The sequence below is a fragment of the Rhyacophila brunnea genome, unplaced genomic scaffold (genome assembly GCF_057557595.1).
Source record: "Rhyacophila brunnea isolate RB1 unplaced genomic scaffold, BYU_Rbru_1.0 scaffold_6, whole genome shotgun sequence".
Classification (NCBI taxonomy): Eukaryota; Metazoa; Arthropoda; class Insecta; order Trichoptera; family Rhyacophilidae; genus Rhyacophila; species Rhyacophila brunnea.
In genome coordinates, this window is record NW_028233276.1 from 2,702,778 (window position 1) to 2,723,642 (window position 20,865).

Below are 20,865 nucleotides of genomic sequence, written 5' to 3' on the forward strand. Positions count from 1 at the left end.
AATATAATATCTTACATTATAACTAGTTATAGGTGATTTAAAAATATTTGCTTCTTTCTTGCTTGTGGGTTACGGATTTATATTACTAAAGGTTGTATGTATTATGATTGATAATATATAAATATAAAATATAACTTTCGTCGATGTTATAAAATATATTGGAATTCCATTAACAACTAACTATTGGTTAGAGAATAACACGAGATTGTGGCCCCCTTGAGTGGTTGGGCTCCAATATTTTGCATACTGAGCCAATAGCTAGCTAAGCCACTGACCTGTGTGTTTTGTTTATTAAATTATAGTTTCAGTGTGCCATTAAACGTTCACTGGTACAACTATATTCAGACAATAATTTTGGTGTTCTAACCATAATTATGATTATCAGTGGATCGGTGGTATGTACACAGAAGGTTGCTGAGTTCTTGCTGTTATCAAATAAAGTACACAAGTATTCTTATATAATAAGAAAGTAGATAATGGTTACCGAGAAAAATGTATTTCTTTAACTTGACAGAAAAACATAAAACAATGACAGAATTACTACATTAAGTATAGGACATAGCAATGTGGGATCTCCATGTATTAATTACCAACCTCTTCAATCCACATGACCGGATATATGATGTCAGGGAATTTAGCAACACTCGCTACGTTCTTGGCCTGCTCCACTCTGAGATTCAGCTGAACACGCACTTTGCCTTCCACAGGAACTCCAAGTTTCTAAAACAGTCAGAATTTCACATTGAAGAGATGTTGATAAGTACCTACTTACTTCTTTTGATAAGGAAACCTTTCCTATCTGTGAAGACTCCTTCATGATTTTGTCAATTTCGATGCATTTTTGTGACACTGGTTATAGTGTAACAAGTTAACCTTGAACTTGCGAGATGCGATTTCTTCTAGTGTGCATGAATTAGGCAGGGGTATTTTGTTTATTGTTATGGCTACAATTGCGTACTGTACTAAGTACTTGCATCAATTTATTTTTCACAATGGCCATCAGACTATAATTATTATTGTCTAGTTTTCTGCAAAAATTATTGAAACTCGTGCTAATGCGGTATGATCATGGTCCCCACAAGGGGGGGGGGGAGGCTGACAGGAAGTGACCGATAAGTGAGATAAATGCACATTAAAAATTTGCTCTAATAGTAAAAAAGTCTTAGTTAACTTAGTTAAAAGTTTACTTCAAAGATATTAACATTTTATAATATGTGGTTATGCGATACAATTTTTGATATTAATTGTATGTCAATACTCAAAAACTCCATAATTCAAGTACCTAAGTACCTAGATGTTTTCAAAAATACAAAAATCGCTAAATAATTTTACCTCAAACACCATTTGGAAAATGGTTGTATAGTCGTCGTTGTAGGATTGGTTTGTCGAATAGACCAAATGTTCAGGAGCAGAAAAACCAATTTCATAATCCTATATTTAAATACATGGAGATATTTAAATTGTTATTTTTACAGCATATGAATGATGTATTCATTACTATAACAAAGTAATTTAAAGAAAAGGATGGTTCTAGTCCATTTAGATACAAAAAAGCTTTCTGCATTAAAAGGTCGATTTCGACAAAAATGGATATTCGAAAAACCAATCCTATAGCGACGTAGTGTCACCTTGCCTGTAACCTTAGCGATAGGTAGGGGGGGCCCACCAAAGATTCTAGCCTGCGAGACCGTTTCAGGATGTGGGGGCCATGGGGTATGATTATATGTAACAGCTTATCCCCGCTGTTAACTCACGGAGAACAATAATTGACTCCATGTGATCTATACCTATTTACTTTACTATTGACTTATAAAAGTAACAGTGTTATATTTTAGATTATGTTAAACAGTTTTAATAAAACTGTATATAACACAAAAATATTGATATGTTGCACTTTGTTTTTGTTAAGTTAAATATGGCATAAAAGTTCATACTAATTTCCCAACTAAGTAGATTATTAAGGTAGTTATGAGATGAAGTACCGGTTGTATTTTGAAGTAGGTCTCGTGCTTTTCTTTGTCGGGTTTCAAACCTTCAAATGGCTCTATCAGAGCTGGATCAGCTTCATAGAAATGAGGAAATGATAAATAGACCGGAGCATCTGAAAAATATAAACATTTGCATTGGTAACATAAATCAGTAGTTTCATAAGGTAGGTACCTACCTATAAAGATTTTTTACTGCGCTTTAAACAAAAAATGTATGTAATGAGCTGCCAATTGACCATTTTCCATTCAGAATTAGATTCAAGACCTTCTTTTTTAGTTTTTCTGAACATGCAATTAAAAGTATCCTTATTAGCATCAGATTTATTATTTCTCCTTCTTTCTTCAATGTTTCGGATTTGTTGGAGAGGACTGATTAATATAATATCGTCTCTGTTCTGGCAGAACACACTAACTGGAGAATACTCGTTTTGAGTAATTTGACTTTGAAGTTGTTAAAATGTTTGAAATGGTCTATCATGTGAGTTTATTAAGTAATCGTAAAAAGGATGACTTTAAAATAAAGACTGCTTATTTATTAAGAAGGTTTCCAGACAGTAAAGTTTGAAATAAGGAACATTTTGGTATAACTAACTCAATATGTCATTTTTTCGAATTAGTGTCTTCTGCCAGAACAGTGACGATATATATTATAGAATTCCGATAAGCTATATTCAATACACTACAGGTTTTGAATGTGTGAGTGTGCTACGAAAATGAACCACACGTGCAATAGTGTGTGTAATACACCAATATTAAATGAGCATTAATGCATAAACCGAGAGCAGTTGTCAGTATTCGACGTATAGCGTATTCTTGACATGTGTTTAAGTTTATCCCTTATTCTGCTGCACTCGAGATCGGTTGCCTGTTACTCCTTACCCGTTAGGTATTTCAGCGCATCTATTCTATACACAAGACTGTTTTCAGCCGCTACGTCAGCTATCTAGGGTAGGTTTGTATTGAAGTATTAGCACTTATTGTAACAATTACAATAAGTTAGCCGTCTAAATAGTCAAAACTGTCTATATCAATCTAAAATTTACCACAGCCAAAAGATGTGCTATTAAAACATATCACTTATTGTAATTGATACAATAAGTGGTAAAACTTCGTTACAAACCTACTATAGATAGCTGCCGTAGTGGCCTAAAGCAGTGTTCTGTATAGAATAGATGCGCAGTTCCCATTATTTCTGAGTTCCCTGGAGAGGGCATTCTCAAATTGCAGGAAAATTAAATATAGAATTTGCTTACCGTATTGGCATGGACTTATATTCTGTAGCCCTTTGGGAGGACAGTATTCTGTTCCGGGACAGTAACACTTATTGTCTGGTACTCTCTCGATTGTTTGAAAGACATTTTCTGGAGGTGTATAGATGTCAGCACTGATTCCTGAAAATTCACATCACCTCACATTTATTATCATATTCATAGCAAATTTATAATAAATTTCACAGTAGGTACTTAACTACTTTTCGTCTTTTTACTAAGTATACAAGAATTTATGAATAATTGCAAAAGCTTAAAAAATTGTTGTAGCTTTACTTAGCATTTAGGTAAAGCCTAGAAGAGAATAAAAGTAAATTTAATATTGAATTACTCAGAGTGACAATTTTAAAATTTGAATGTGATACAGAGAGCAGGTGAGTCTCATGATTTTAAAGGAGTCATTCCCAACCAGGTTCCACGAGCTGTGTCTGGGATTCCATGAGAATACGCATACATATTTTTTAATTATGTATATACTAACCATCTTTAACTGTCGGTCCTCTATACTGCAGTGGAAGGATTCTGCACAGGTCTTTGTCGTACACGTGGACTATGTCGGACTTTGTCACGTCTCTTGGAGGAAAAAACGATCCTTCAGATGCTCTGTGGATAACAAAAATAAAGAAGAAATTAACATTCTGTCATTGAGAGCAATGGCCGGTGTTGGAGTTGTCAGTACCTACCTATCTTAAACTCGTATGAAAGCTTTGTATTCGTGATGTTATTTATGATTCATTTGACACCTGGTATTCACTTAAAGAATTTGGACTATAAATAGAATGAGGCAAACACATGAAGTATGATTAAGTTGGTAACTCAAATACACACACAAATATTAAAAACATTCAGTTGGCATTCCGATTTTCTGACACACGCAATGGCTGTGATTTTTTTATGTTCATTGTGATTACTTACTCGACTGCATAAACGATTTTACACAAGGTTTGCAAGATTGTTCAACTAAATAATAATGACAACGCGTAGAGACTGACAAGTCTAACGTGAGGCTCCGCTGCATAGCTGACACTATGCAGTGGAGCCTCACGTTAAACTTGTCAGTCTCGAGCATTATTAGCTGCTTATAAAATATACTCGTCGTGACAAATTGCCTTTTTACACGCCTTGAAAATTGGCAAATAAATGTCATAGCAGTAGTGTGAGTAGAGAACACGATTAATGTATATAATTCTTTATTACCTGATATCTGTGCATGGCCTATCCCGCCAGTAAGGTAGATGGTCAAGACCGTTCAGCCTGTCCAAATATCCAAATGTGTCCATTCCGGCATGACCCGTATAAATCGTTGACACCTCGTTCAATGTTCCGTTTCTCTGGAATTAAAATATACACAAATTAGACTCATAATAGTATTCAGAGTAGGTATTTATACTTTAGCATCACTGCAGGGTGAGGGAGGGTCGACTATGGTGATGGAACCCTTGATATTGTACCAGGAGGGTACGGGGTGTTGTACTCTCTGGCAGCATCCAGAACACAGTCGCTACTGTGTCGGCTCACAAACACGAGTGTTTGTAACGCGATCTACGCATTGCAGGTCTCATATGACGGGAAGTGGGAGACTTGGCGATGTACTAATAGAAGTGTCGCAACATTGTGTTTGCCCTAAGCGCCAATGCTTGGGCATGGCAGGGTGACGTATAATATAGAATTTATATTTTAGATTAATATACAATCTTCGTGCTTTCTTTAGGATACTGTAGATGTAAAAAGATTATATTGTGGATACGGTTTTCATTTATTATATCCGGAGCCCTAAATAGCCTAAACCAATGCAAGCTTTTAATATTTTGCCTAACAAACCAGCTGTTGTTTGAAACGTTATTTTAAAAATTGAAACAATATGGTGGTAGCAGTGGCGAAAGGTGGTGGTGGCCTGGTACGATCTGACATAAATAGTGCACACTAAACTTTGTCAGTTAAGTAGGTAATACGTATTTGTTTTCATTGAACTAATAATACAATTTGCAGATAATGCTGGTTAGCTTTTAAAATGCAATTAAACCCTGCCTAAACTAACCCATCATAGTTAAGATAGCTTGTAGAGATTTGACAAAAAATGTGGACATCTTTTCTGTCATACGTAAAATAATGTTTTCATTGAACAAATTAATTGCAGATGGTGATAGTTTTTCAAAATTCATGTTAGTATCTAAAATTATGATTTAATGGCATAATTTTAGATATTTCATAGATAGACAAATATTTTTTGACTGTTAACTATTATGGCTTGGTTTACGCAGGGTTTAATTGAATTTTAAAAACTAACCAACACTATCTGCAATTTGTTGTCTTAGTTCAATGAAAACAAATACGTATGACCAGCGCTCGAAATGAAAAAGTTTAACAATTTTCTGAAAATATTAACATAGTTATTAAATTTTATGTGTGCTAAAAATAAGTATATTGGAGTTTTTTGTTATAATAATATGGCCTATCTAGCCCAGACGGTCAAATTATTTTTTCCACGAGACGGAGTGATAATTTTACCAATTTTACAGTGCGGTCCGCTCCAATTTGAGCCCTGCGTATGACTGACAAGTTTAGTATGCAATATTTATGTCGCATCTTCACAGACTAATCCCACCCTTCGCCACTTGATGGTAACCCTAGTGAAAAGTGCTAGGTGATCCATTATTAATATTATATTTTTATTGTAGATTCATTTTCTATATTGTTTAATACGTATAGTGAAATTAGTTAAGACTATTAAAATATTTTTTTTGTGTAGTTTTGAATATTTTCATAGATGTTTTGGATTCACTGGAAAATTGATCGCGAAATATTTATTTCGATCTACCTCCATAATATATCAAGAGGTGATTATATTTACGGATTGACATAAAATAAATATAATATCGTGTACTTATTATAACATATTTCATGATAATTTTAAATAAGTACTTGTCATAATAATATGATACAGCACTATCAATGACATAATAGCCATAATATTATCATTGCCTTTAAGTATAATATAAAATTAATAGACAATATTTAATTGTTAATGTCACGTTTACCTTGACAAGTAACCGAGAGTCAAGATCAAGTTTAGTTTGTGCAAGTAATTATATGGTGGCTGCAATAAAACAAACACTGTTGACTTTACGGCAATAAACTAATAATTGACTATAATGCTGACTACGTGGATCATGGCCCCCACATCCTGAAGCAAGCCCCCAGAACAGGATCTTTGGTAAGCCTCCCTACCCATCGCTAGGATTAAAGGCAGTGGAATGCTCTACAGAAAAATATTCAGGTAAAATTAATGGTATATTGTTGTACAAATCCATTTGAATTATGAAGTAGTCGAATATTGACACAATAATAAAAAATTGCATCACACAATTATTAGATACTTATTATTAGATGCAACATAATGGCTTGAAATATGCATGAAAAGTGTCAAAATATGCAACATTAAATAGTAAAAAAATATTAATTTTTAGTTTTTTTATTTCAAAGTCAGCATGGAATTAGTAAGTATTGACGATAATTATTAATTAACAATTATTTAACATTTTGTTACTCTTGTAAACGTTAACAATCAGGTACTGTTCAAAATGTTCAGTAGTAAGATTGTGTCTTCGATCACTCAAGATATTTTTATAAGTGGAAAGGACTGTTCCACATCCACTGAGGCACTGTTGGCACTTATTGTTGACGAAATATTTTTCTTCCAAACTCAACAATATAAAATATTTCCGTCGTATGTAAATGTTCCAGGACACTTTTTTTTTCGGGAGGCATGGTACACATTAAACTTAGCAGAAATAAATAAAAAACTTAACTGATGCAATGAGCGAGTCAACAATAACATGCGTAATTTAATTGCCTAGTGGGAGGAGTGCTGCAGTAGGCGAGCGCAATGCAGAACGGTATCGTCCGTCCTTGTCTCGCATGAGTCTGTGTTTTACTTGGCCTCATAATATTATCCTACCAAAATATTAGACGCGCGGCTACTAAGTGCGCTCTAAGAGCCGTGCGGCTAATAGGTTTGGCCGGCGACAAAGTATACTACACAATATTGTTAGTAAATATAGCGAAAATATGCATCATCACTAGATTTTAGGTAAAATATGCAATAACCGGTGAGAATGGGCTAAATATGTAATTGCATATGCAAATGCATATAATCCGGTCTCTACTTATTATATAATGTTAATACTCTTCAAGCAGGCAACTTTTTTCGACATTAGAAGAAAATTTGTAATGTGTGTTTATTTCACTTATCAAGTCGACCCGCCACGCCGGGTCCCCAGGCTAGAACTCTGTCAGCCCCCATACAAGGGATAGCCTGACAAATCATTTTGACGCTCATTTTTACATAAAATTTACGTAAAAATAAGTAAGTAAAATGTTCCACACAATGTCAATCGCTACGCACATGTACGTCAGACGTTATTGGCCACGCATGTATCACTGTCATCAATCGTTGACCACGAGTGACTAATAATGGGAACATGGACGAGTCCAATTCTCACTTCTTGCCACATGAGAGTGCCAATTTCGAATCCATCCACATTTCATCCGACTCAACAATACCATATTTATCAATTGACGAATTATATAAATATGGATTGTAAGCGTGAATATTGTTATGTCTAATTGCTTTTGAAACATTAAAAATACCATGAAAAAAACTGCCGTAATGCTGTTCCACCGTGGTGTGGTAATGGCAATTTAAAGTATAAAATAAATATTTACAATGATTAGTGAAAAATTTTTTTTTTTTGACAGCAACTTTTTAAAATTTTTACAGCAACAAACACTTTATTAAGTAAGTACTTATTTCAAATATTTCATAGTCTTTGCACAAAGCCTTCATATTTGATCAACAATTATTATACTTACGTATTAAAAAATATTTTGAAATTTTCCTTATCAAATATTTGTAGAAGAAGACTTCCTGGAAAAATCTTCCTTATTTTGAAAGTCAACTAGCGACATCTCTTAAAGTAATTACAAAGTACACATAAATGTCACAGTTACATTATAATATATACCTACTTAAAAATATATCATATATATTATGATAGTAATATAACTAAAATAGAATATTCTATTTCTTTTTTATGTACCTCTATTATGACATTTTTATGGTACAGTCGGTTTTTGCAAATATTACAATATATTATTCTGTCCCTCAGAGCCAGTGTGTTTTAATAAGGTGAATGCTCTGTCTACCAGAGGCACCTAGCGTATAAAAACGAAGCTTGCAATTTGAGAAAATTTATTGTTAATTATTTACATTTTACATTTTAACAATACCTAATTATCTAAAACTAAATATTTTAAAAAAAAATCGTTAAACTATGTATCCCTCCTATCTTATTACCACATGTTATTATTAAATTTATTGGGTATAAAATGGATTTATCACATGATTTAAAACTAAAAGCTTAGGTACAGTTCGGTTATGAGGAATACAGCGGAAAACACATTTTGAAAATACCCGATATACTGGATTATTTGTTAGATTAACCTAACCAAACCTAACCTAACCTAACCTAACCTAACCTAACCTAACCTAACCTAACCCAACCTAACTTAACCTAAACTAACCCAAACTAATAAATAATCCAGTATATCAGGTATTTTCAAAATGTGTTTTCCGCTGTATTCCTCATAACCAAACTGTATCAAAGTTTAGTTTAGAAATAGTTGACGGTCATACAATTAATAAATTATATAGGGACGCGGCACGTTGGGGTGCACAACACTCGGGCAGCAGGATTTAAGTGGCGGCAAAATACAATATTATCTCTATTGTTAAAATATATGAGTGTTTAGGTGTGTTGCATACTAATGATGACACTGGTTGTGTCAAATCAAAGAATTAACGCAAAACCTTTTCTTTGCCTCACAATATTACTATGGCAGTATCTGACAGGCCGCAGATTTTTAACGACATACGTTGATATGTGGTTTTGTATTTCATAATTATTCAAACAGACATCACTGTATGTTCAATATTTTAGATTATGCAAATCAATCGACAGTGGCTAGTAATTCGGGTTTAAAGTTTGACCAGATAACTCGCGAAATTTGTATGTGCAGCCTGTCGATCATGGCGTCATAGAGCGAGAAAACTCGCTGAAGGCATAGAACCGGTTACATGGGTACCTACATAATATGAGTTCAAGATGTCTGATCTACGACAGGTGACATGCATCACAGTTGTATATAAATAAAGTGAAAAGCATTCTCTCGAAGTCTCAATAATGATTCAGCGTCCTTTCATAATACACATAAATTATGTTTCTACCAAAATGTAATTATCTATACTTAGCGGGGAAATTAAGTCATTAAACTATAATATTTGAAGTGTTATTATTATTCTAATAAATCAGTTGAATGGATAGTAAAAAAATCGCCTGTGGTGCAATTTTCGCACATAATATTAAACAATGTAGGTAATAAAAAGGTTTTTCTGATATTTCGATGATGATGAACTATTTTCATTTCTAATATACTTACTTCATTTAAAAAAATATATTAATATTTCGGTAGGCGGCAATTTTGGGTCAGCTCTGAAATTATATCTAAATCTTAAAAAGAAACGTACTTATCTCACAAATCGAGTACCTACACAATATTACCCTAGGCCCCTAGGGCCTAGGGCCTAGGCAAACAAAATCTCTCAAACTAACATTTACCTATGTTATTTATGACTAACATCAACGGGCCCCATAAGATAATCACTCACACGTATAGGTACGTAGAGTATGTGCTTCATGACTTTGCACTCCGGCTCTAGGATGAAAATGATGCAATATTATTATTCTATAAATATTTTTTTTTTTACATAAATTATCTATTTATTTATTTATTTATTTATTTATTACTACTTATATTAATACAACTGAATCTCATTAGATTTCATTTTATGCGAGGTATTTCATGTACCTAGTAAAAAGTGCAAAAAAAGTGCAAAGTTATAAAACGTACTCTCTCCTTGGGAGTAAAAAAAAATGAACCACAAGACAGTGTCATCACATCACTATCAATTTATCATAATTACTTTTAGTTACAGGTTGTGATTCTAAGAAAGAGACACATTAATACTTTACCACATCGAGAGGACAAACAACGTATGCCCTCGATGTCTAAGATAATTATCAGAAACACACAAGTCAATACTACCAAGAATTACAGAATATAAGTCGAAAAAAAAATATGTAGCTAAATACAGATCCCTTCTAAACCTTAGGCATAAAGTCCACTAAAGCAGGCTTGCGGGGCGCTCGCGCATTTTCTATGTGAATCATCGAAAATACAACGTAATCAAATACGCCAGCGCACACTGGATTTGACGACGCATTGTGCCCGCCTGCCCCATGAGTCACCGTTTTTCGCTTCTCAGCGATACGAATTAACGAAAATACAACGTAGTCCATTCATTGAACACGGCAAGCAAAATCACGCTCCTCGAAGCGTCGTCGATAGACGGGCGAGAAGCCATTATTTAAGAACAGTGAACTCTTTGTTTAGTTATTGCGTGTCCGATATTAATTACAAGCCCCGAGAAATTTAATAATATTTTTATTGCTTTGTTATGAGAGACGCTGATAATAATAATTATTTTGTGCTCCTTGAGCCCCTTATTACATAGGTGAAGGGTAATGCGCGGGTGGGAGGGTGGGAGGGGGCCTACTCAGTAGTGAGCGCACCGAACGCTTTTTTGGTGGGCTTTATGCCTTAATCTACAGTATGTAAGCATACCCAAAAGAAAATTAGTCGGATAGAGCCATGAATAATATCTATACGGCCGAAAGTAAATGAGTCTCAACCCTTTCCCAGACAATAAGCCCACTCTCAAGTCTGCTTCTAACTAAGGAGATATAGAGAATTTTTAATACCGTAACAAGGTAACATTCGAAAAGACCCGGGAAGTACTCAAGACAAAACCCAACACGTGTAGCGCCTTTTTACAAGTAATTAGGTATATCCATATGACTAATAAAGGTCAGTGTACTGTCAAACGTAATGCCAGGATGCCTTACGGATGATATTCGCGAGAGAACTCTGCCATGCATCGAAAACTGGAAAAACAGTACTCGTGAGACAATGACATTAATATCAAATAAGGAAAATATGTTTTTTTAAAACAACGAATGAACTTTATCCACCTACATTGTAAAAAGCGATCCATTTATGGAAAAAAGCTTCGCAATTAAGATAATTACTAACCAGGGTTAACGACGCTGTTTAGATAAGTATGCAACGTTTATTTTTCAAGTTCACATTTGTAATAATAATTAGCAATCAATGATAAAAAAAAACTTGTATCGAGTGACTCACGAGATATTAAACCAGTGATGGAAGTGGATAAAATAAATATCAACACACTGACAGACTGACAGATTGTAGGACTTTGAATCTTATTTTAAATCAAAATTGAAACAATTATTTGAATATTTCTCCATTTGATACCTACGTCATGATTATTAGATCGACTGATTTATACGTGCATGGATGTACTGTGCACAGTAAGAAAATGTATGGGGAAATATGTATTATCCTGCAGTTGGCAAGATTGCGTGCATAAATCAAACAGGATTGGAAGATTCCAAATTGTGATGATTTATTGCCCGCAAGTAAGATTATTTTCAATCTGCGCCTGCGCCTGAGCAATAGCAACATGCCGGTAAAAAAACGAACTACTCATTTTGAGCTCCGATTTTCAAAACGACCTGTCAGATAGTAGTATAAGATGACAACCTCGCGTCTCGCTTACTCTTGAAGAATGAGATTGGAGAGACAGTCAGCACTTTTACGTGTAAACAGTTATTGTCATGATAGTTTAAAATAATAGCGCCTGTACACATGCATGGAACTACTATCGGCAATTGTGCTTATTAGATAGGCAGTTTTGTCGGTTTAGACGGCTAACTTATTGTAACAATAAAATTATAATACCTCAAACATAAATATCGATAGCCGCCAATAGCAGTCTTGTGTAGAGAATAGATGCACTGGTCGCGGTTAGGTACGCGAGAATTTACAAGCAGGTGTACAAATTTAGTATATATATAACATAATAAACATGGCATTGTCATGCATATTTTTAGATGATAACTAAAATTATTTTAATAATAATAACATTTCCATCACTGAATCGAAGGAAAAAATGTGTTTAGGCATTGCCGACTGAAGAGAAAGCCAATACATTCACGACTGGTCCTATCTTTCCGCCCCTCCCGTTGTCTATGGATGACCTGTCATTGCCTGTCATTGTATATAGGGTGCTCATACTGACGCGTCTCTCGTGTTCACTTATAGATGAGTTAAATAATAAATAATACACTAGCATTAATTAATACACCTTCTACAAATGTAATGCATAGATCAATGCTACATATTTTTTTGAAATCGATATTACCACCGGTTTTTGTGTGAAGGACTAGTCTGACTTTGACAGCTGATGAATAACAGGAATGTATATTATTTATAAATAACACTGATAGTTAATATATTTGATGTGAGATTTTTTTATAATTCAATTTGAAACGAGAAATGGCGAATCAATATGCAGTCTGGGATCTGATTTTAACAGCTGAAAAGTGTACCACTCGTTGCTTGTGCAAAAAGTTATGCTCAGGCTTTATTAATTTAAAGATGGCGGCGGTTTAGGACTATTAATTGACATCGTAACGTATTGGCTGTAGTATTGTTTTTTAATAAAGAAAAACTATTTATTTAGTTTGTATATTTTCCGGTAAAAAATGAATATTGAATAGATAATTGTTATTCCGATTAAGTAAGTATAAATAACTACTTTACTCTGAGGGTAATAAAATGTTGCAAAGGTTAAAAAAATTACGTTTAAAATAATAATAATACGATGTAAATTTTTGATCTCATTAACCTGTAATGATTTGATCATTTTTTTACCTTTAGTCAATAAGTAATAATTAAATAAACCGTCGGTCACTAACCGATCACCTTTACTATAATAATAGTATCTATACTAATGAATATTGTTTGTTTTATTAAGACCAAAGATCGGGTGGTTACATGTAAGATATACGTATGCAGTTCATCGTGGGACACTTATTCGTGCGCCGCAGTACGTAAAACATGAGTTCGTATAACATTTTATCAAATGACGAGTTCTTCGTTGAACATTTCACCGTGGAATACATTTGTATGTATCTTACAAAATGCGGCGATAGTTTGCAAATAGTACTGTTCCAATTAGATTAACCCTAACCTAACCTAACCTAGTAAAGACATCTCATAAATTCGCCACGTCATGTTGTAGCTTACGTACAAATATAGTCCACGGTGAAATGTTCAACGAAGAACTCGTCATTTGATTAAATGTTACACGAACTCATGTTTCATATACTGCGGCGCACGAATAAGTGTCCTGCGGTGAACTGTTTACGTACAAAATTCCGGATACGAGATCGAGTAGCATTAACGTATCGGGTAGGAAAAACACGTACCTACCAATTTAGAACAGATTAAATTAGTTTTTATAGGTGCAATGTATATTTTGAAAGTGTTGTGATAACCTGTAATATAATAATCGACAATCTAACAAATAGTTTCTGTCGAATGTATTGAAACACAATTATTGAAGATAAATTTTCTATAAAAATCGATTAAACCATATTATATTGGACCGTTATCCGAGAAGTACGCCATAGGAAAAGACGTACAATCATTTAAAAGATTAGTATGGGAAATCGAATAATTCAGAATGAATGAAAATATGAATCTTATGGTACATCAGTGGCGAAGGGTGGAGGTAGGTTTACTTAGTTAGTCATGTGTATTTGTTTTTATTGAATAAGGTCTACAATTTATAAATGGTGTTAGTTAGTTTTTAAAGATCAATTAAACCCTGCCTAAACCAAACCATAATAGTTTAGGTATGCTTTGGGCTATCCGACAAAATTGTGCACAATTTTTCTTTCATACTTATTTGTTTTCGTTGAATACATACTTATTACAGATGGTGTTGGTTAGTATTTTAAAAATCATTATACCCTGCCTATTATAGCAATCCATAATCGATAAAAAATATTCATCTATCTTTAAAATATCTAAAATTATGTATGGTTTAATGGATTAATTTGAGATAATTTAAAAATAAACGGATATTTTTTTTACTATTATCTACTATAGTTTGGTTTAGACAGGGTTTAATTGAATTAAAAAAATGACAAACCCTACATACACTTTTATAATTTACTTCTATCATGGACTTTTTACCTACTTATTTCTGTTTGTATAAAAATACTATTTTGACATGTTTTCTTGATTCCACAGATACAAAAAGTATATAATAAAAGAATTCAATACCTATAAATGTTGAAAAGATTTATTTAAATAAAATGAATAATTACTGAGTTATATCAATTTTAGAAATCAGTGTAGCTTTAAGAGCATACTTCAGTGATATGGCAAATAATTTTCAACTATAGGTGTGACGAAATTTCGGGCTCGCTGTTAATCGTAGAGCGAAAGTCGAGCTGTGAACACGTCAATTTGTTTTGTGATGGCGTCGGGGGAATTAATTCTTGACTAAAAAACGTTACCCATTTACTTGAAAAAGAAAACATGTCAATGAATATATTATTATTATTACTAATAGAACAATAAACATAACATTAAATGGACGCATGTTGAATTTTTATGACAAATTATGTTTTGTTCTGCACGCGTCGTTTGCTCAATCTTCGCGTCGCGTAGTCACGATCATTTTAGACCGTGCCTAGCCCAGTGATATAGCCTTAAGTGATCCTGAAAAATTCACCCTGACTCCAATGAGTTAACAATATTAAAATCAATGACGTCTCGTCAGAGTAGGTCGACCAGACCATGCGTTGTTAAGAAACAACAAATTAATGCAGAGATTGCGAATATTATATTATACTTATCTACACCATTGACAGTAAATTTCATGGGCGTGAAATTGTTGATTTTTTTATAGTAAGGGGCCTCCAAATCAGTCAGTGCATCCGTCCTCTACGTCACTATATTGACTTACCGCAATTAGAAGTCCCATTTTACTCATCGGTCTTTTGTTCCTGGGGTAGAACTTGTGGGCCAGCATCACGAGGGGGTCATCGTAGCCGAAGACCAGCTCGTCGGCAGTCACCTTCACGAACGGCTCCACCTTTGCGATCAGCAGCGCCAAGGATATCGTCTTCTGAATGAAATATCCCAACTGGTTGCTCTTCGTTGACAGGGTCTGACGGAATACAATGAGAACAATACGTGAATTTCAGAAATAACATTATAAATTTGTACGTAACTGGAATATGCCGGCAATTGAGGGTATTGGTTTCAAAGACGGTTACCTTCAGGAATATTTATTTCAAGACAGCCGCAAAAACAAACAACAAGCATATTTGGGATTATTAAAAGTTATGAATATGTAGCCAAGGAATACTATAATAAAAGGGGTAGTGTAAATTACTAGGTACTAAGTAAGTACTACTGACGGAATAATGAAACATGCCATTTAATACAATTCAATTTACCATTAGATAGAGTATACGCTTTATACAATTCATAACTTTGCACTTTTAACATGGAACATGTTTTACTCATGATCTCCGACGCAAAGGCGTTACGAAAAATATACGTAGAATAACTATAGACGCGCAGCCCGCCCGCGGCCCGTGCCCCGCCCCGATTACTTACGCGCGCCGATTATTTTCATTTTACGTTCAGTAGCCTATATTCTGTGCGACGTATTGTTCGTCCGTTATTATTACTTCTTTGGTTTTATTATTGTAATTACATAATTTTCAGAAAAGTAATTTTTTTTGAATCCTTTGGATTCGGTTATTCTGACATATAAATTTTCTTTTCGAATTTGGACAACCAGCATTCAGAGAATCGGTAGGCAAAGCATGTTCCATGTTTAATAATTTTAGACGTCAGGGTTTAAGTAACCATCAACTGAGGGGTCCAGGGGGGCGAAGCACAACTATTTTTTACTACAGTGATACGCCTCTTTGTCTGATTGATTACCTCGCATAAAATAGGTAAAATCATATTGACTTGTATTAATATAATATTTTGAAGTAATAAATAAATATATATATAATAATATTAATAAAATATTTTTAGAATATATTACATATTAATTGTCATCCTAGTGCAAAGTTATGAAGTGGCAACTCAACTTACATGTATTTTAATTAATCTATATGGACATTTTTTATCAAAAATGTTTCTGAAAGAAAAAATAAATATGTTTTTTAAACCGAAAAATAAATTTATAATTAAAAAAAACTGTTATAAAATGAGCGATTGTTGAATGATTTTAGATTGTTGTCATCATCATCAGGGGCGCGACAACCCGGTGTGGGTCCTGGCCTCCTCCAACAGCTCTCTCCACCTGTCCCTATCCAGTGTGGCCGCTTTCCAATTTGATACCCCCAGAATTCGGCAGTCACTGGCAGCTCCATCTAACCAGCGAATCTTTGGCCTCCCTCTTCTTCTACGTCCTATTGGATTGCTGGACATCACTCTCTTTGCCGGTTCATTGTCATTCATACGGTGCACGTGACCTAGCCATCGCAGTCTCCAAATCTTAATTGATTGAACTGCGCTGCAATCTTCATACAGCCCGTAGAAGTCAGCATTACATCTTCTCCTCCAATTGGTGCCACCCCTGATCGGTCCATATATACGGCGGAGAATTTTTCTTTCAAAGATGTTCATTAAGATTGTTGTGACTTATTTTATTATAAATATTGAAATGAAGTTTCATAAGCTCTCTTGAAAGTGTAGAAAAGATTTTTTGACTAATTCATTGTTGTAATGTATTTTTTATTTTATTTACTTAGTTTGTTTTCTAACTGGAAAAAAATAAATGTATTTAACTTGAAATCATTTTTAGTATTTGTCTATTTAGTAGAAGCCAGCGGCAAAGAATTAAAAAAAACGATATAGGTACTGGATTATTTTTTAGGATAGGTTAGGTTAGGTTATCATTCTTGAATTCATGAATTTTGCCAAAATCGGCTATGAAAATTGAATTAATGTTCATATTGAATCTAATAAAATTGGAGACCGTATAGTATAGTCATCTTTTTTCCCGATAAGAAAGCTCACGTGGAACTGTGCCGGGTCTAGGACGATTTGGCCCGGGACAACGGGACGCCACGCAATTCGAAATTAAATAGACGTTAGGTACTTTAAAAAAATATATTTAATATTATTATTAATATTTAAATTATTATTTTATGATTTAATAGTTGGTGAGAATTTAAATATGCACACGTAAATAATGATTTAATCGTGCATATGTTTAAGTTCCATCGAAAAAAGAGTTTTTTATTTTATATAAAGGCTTAGGTGTGATAATTCTCAATCCGTAATAAAAAAACATTATGTTAAGAGTAAAATGAATTAAAACTACTAAGTTGTAGATAGAAACTGATTAAAATTTCGCGTCTACGTTCTGTATACGCGTCTACGACAGTGCGGCGTCCAATTGTCCTAGCGTCCAGTTGTCCCATTCCCAGCTGTTCCACGGTGAAATGTTTTACGTACAATTTACATCTAACCAACTTATATGTAGGCGCTGTTCGCCTGGCTTCCAGTAAATAAACTTTAGTAATGTTGCAATACTATAACACTACTTCATACTTACTTACTTCATTTTAATGCATGACATAGGAAGGTTATAAAAGCTATAAAAAATATAGGTACATTTAAAAAAGTGAAACTGCGAAAGGTATATAGATGGTAGGTAGGTACTTAAATGGTATTCGTTTATTCAAGTTTACGTTTACTTTGTAAGTGTCATTGTTTAAACGGAAACTTCTCGCTAAAGACATAAAGATGTTAATATACAGAGAAAACATTGAATTCATTATGTCCATCCATAAAAAAACAACACGGGACATTTAGACTGAAAGATTTCGATAAGTACTCACGAGATGTGAAAAACACTTTTTTTTGCAAAGGCCTGAAAACAAGGAAAACATTGCATTATTTGATCATCCAAAAAGAATATTCAGTGACCTTGATTTTGACGCATCACGCCATTTTTGCGATGAAAATGGCGACCCAATAACTTGACCTTCATACTATTACTATTATTGAATTTAACTGATTATTTCTTCGGAAATGTTTTCATAGTCCAATGATACATTAAAAAGTTTAATATTACAAAATAAATGATGCAACTAAACAAATATAATATATTCTGCAATTATTATTTTTTAATGATTCTGCAACGACTCCATAATACGGATAATAATATATAACTATGTTCAACCAATCACTTCGGATATTGACATATTCCACCTGCGTGACGGTTTATAGGTGGGCATTGTTTTATAAATTCTTAAAATAGGGTCTGCTTAGCGCATTCAGGGTACTTCCTTGTATCTAATTTATATATGTATATATATATATATATTGTATTTACACTTTCCTACTGTTTAATAACTTTTATATACTTAATACTGTTTTAATAATATTTCTTTATTTCTAAATGTCATGTTGTGAACGTCTTAAATTAATAATTTATAATGTTCACTTTAGGTTTGTGAAGAAATAAATAAAATTTGAATAAAATAATTAGTCAGCAGTTAGTAGCGAATGCAGAAAGAACCTCTTAAATAATACGTAAATCTATTTATGCACTCTGATGTCCCGTGGGTGTAGATAACTTGCTAACACTGCTTATTTACTATTTATTTTATCCACAGTGAGAAGAGAGATAGCTATATCGGACATGCTGTCCCTGTCCTTTGGCATCTAACATTGTATATATGTACGTAGAATCAGTCAATCACGCAGATCGACTATGAACTCACGATACTATATTTAAATTATCTGTTTCTTTCTTAATTGATGACATTAGTCATTATAAGAACACTATCACTATCAAATATTATCAGGTGGCAGTACCACCTGTCAATATTCTCATACGTTTTATCACTGTCTTCCTCTCTATTATACGTTTACGTTTATATTTTGTCTTACTGTCTTTGTTGTGGTGTTTCAGACTCAATTGATTGTCTGTGAGTTGCTGCATAAGCCCAGCGAAGTTTCTGTAGAGTCTCCTGACTTTACCGAGCATGCCATCGCCGAACTCGTTCATTAGTCAAGCGGCGACGCGACGCTTACCTGATGGTTATTCCTCATCCATAATGTTCATATTTTTTTCATTGATTGAGTATGTTGCCTAAGGTTATAGCGCACCATATCCCTATTATAATTTTCGTTAAATCTAAACCACAATAATTTCTCAATATGTCAAAACCGCACTGTAGGCATCAGCTGTCAAACTATTACTATTGACATACATTTTCTTTCATCTTCCGATTAAAATAAACGGTTCCCCCGAATTTTCAAATTTCGAATTTGTGGTTATACTGCTTCCTGTCTCGCGCTCTATTATACACGTTCTCTCGCGTGTTACAGATAAATTCAAGACTAATATATTATTTATATAAGAATAAGGTAATGCCTAACAACATTGACATTAAATACAATGTATTATTGAACTGATATCTTATTAATAATTGCGTGAATAAAAATGTAATTCAGTTAATTGCCGTCCTAAATAGAATCGAGTATACCTATTCGAAATACTTGTGTGATAAGATTATTTTTCGTTTCCACTTTTTAATCAGATTTTTTCTAGAAACGTCGCCGCCTGTATCAGTAACTAGGACTAGATTTTAAATATGTATAAAGGGGATATATCTAATGGTCACCTAATTTTATTAATTGGGGCCTTGTAGCTTTCAAAGCATAAGAATCGCATATTCTCTTTTAACATACTAGTGTTCGAGCTTTAATTCGCATATTGTAATATTTTTTTAACACCCGATATTCCAATTTTAAAATAAGTTTTGTTCTACTGAATAATATACTCGATGACAGATATTCAAAACAAAAGAATGTAGTATAATATAATATAGTGTCACATTCACATTACGCACAGGCGTGGAGTGGGAAATCTAAATGTTACAACCTTATTTACAAATTATTATAATAATATTTAACTTTTGTGAAATATTAAAACTCTTAGGCAGCTAGTGGCTACATTAAGTAATATGATCATCTGTATTCGAATGAATAATTTGATAATACAATTAGAATCTTACTTACCAGTAAAGGGATATTAGGAACGACTAATCTCTCATCCTTATTGACCGACATCTCTGGAACGAACTCTAAAATTTTCTTGTGTTGATACGTCACGGTTCCATTCTCGTGAAATTTTATATTGACCTTCTCCATGTCTTCTCTGAAAGAAAAAAGTAATAAAACGATTATTAACATATTGGCAGGTAGAGGTAAATCATTCTTCAGCGGCATCATAGGCGATTCGCAGGTGTATTGGCAACGTTTGCTAGGATGCATGTTTTAATGCAGCCAACAATGCCACTACAACTGCAATCTATTTTGCTGTACCCATGGTACCACAGTTGAATGATTTACACATACGCCATATCACAATTTTCTCTAATTTACTCGCGATTTTCAACGGTTATATATTACTCTTACGGGAATTTTTGCTCCACCTTTATGTATGGTTACATGTAAATTTTACGTAAAACATTTCACAGTGGTACAGTTGGTCGTGAGCTTTTTTA

General features: G+C 33.6%; 1 protein-coding gene across 1 annotated transcript in view; it reads right to left on the bottom strand.

Annotated features, from left to right (window-relative positions):
• dsb (scavenger receptor class B member debris buster) overlaps window positions 1–20,865 on the bottom strand; it is a 110,518-nt gene that overhangs the window by 3,610 nt on the left and 86,043 nt on the right. The window contains exons 4-10 of the mRNA XM_085957110.1: window positions 20,378–20,516; window positions 15,279–15,482; window positions 4,454–4,587; window positions 3,738–3,859; window positions 3,242–3,379; window positions 1,983–2,101; window positions 595–720 (exon numbers count right to left, since the gene is read on the bottom strand). Of these exons, the coding sequence (XP_085813236.1) occupies window positions 595–720; window positions 1,983–2,101; window positions 3,242–3,379; window positions 3,738–3,859; window positions 4,454–4,587; window positions 15,279–15,482; window positions 20,378–20,516 (982 nt within the window). The remainder of the gene's footprint in view (window positions 1–594; window positions 721–1,982; window positions 2,102–3,241; window positions 3,380–3,737; window positions 3,860–4,453; window positions 4,588–15,278; window positions 15,483–20,377; window positions 20,517–20,865) is intronic.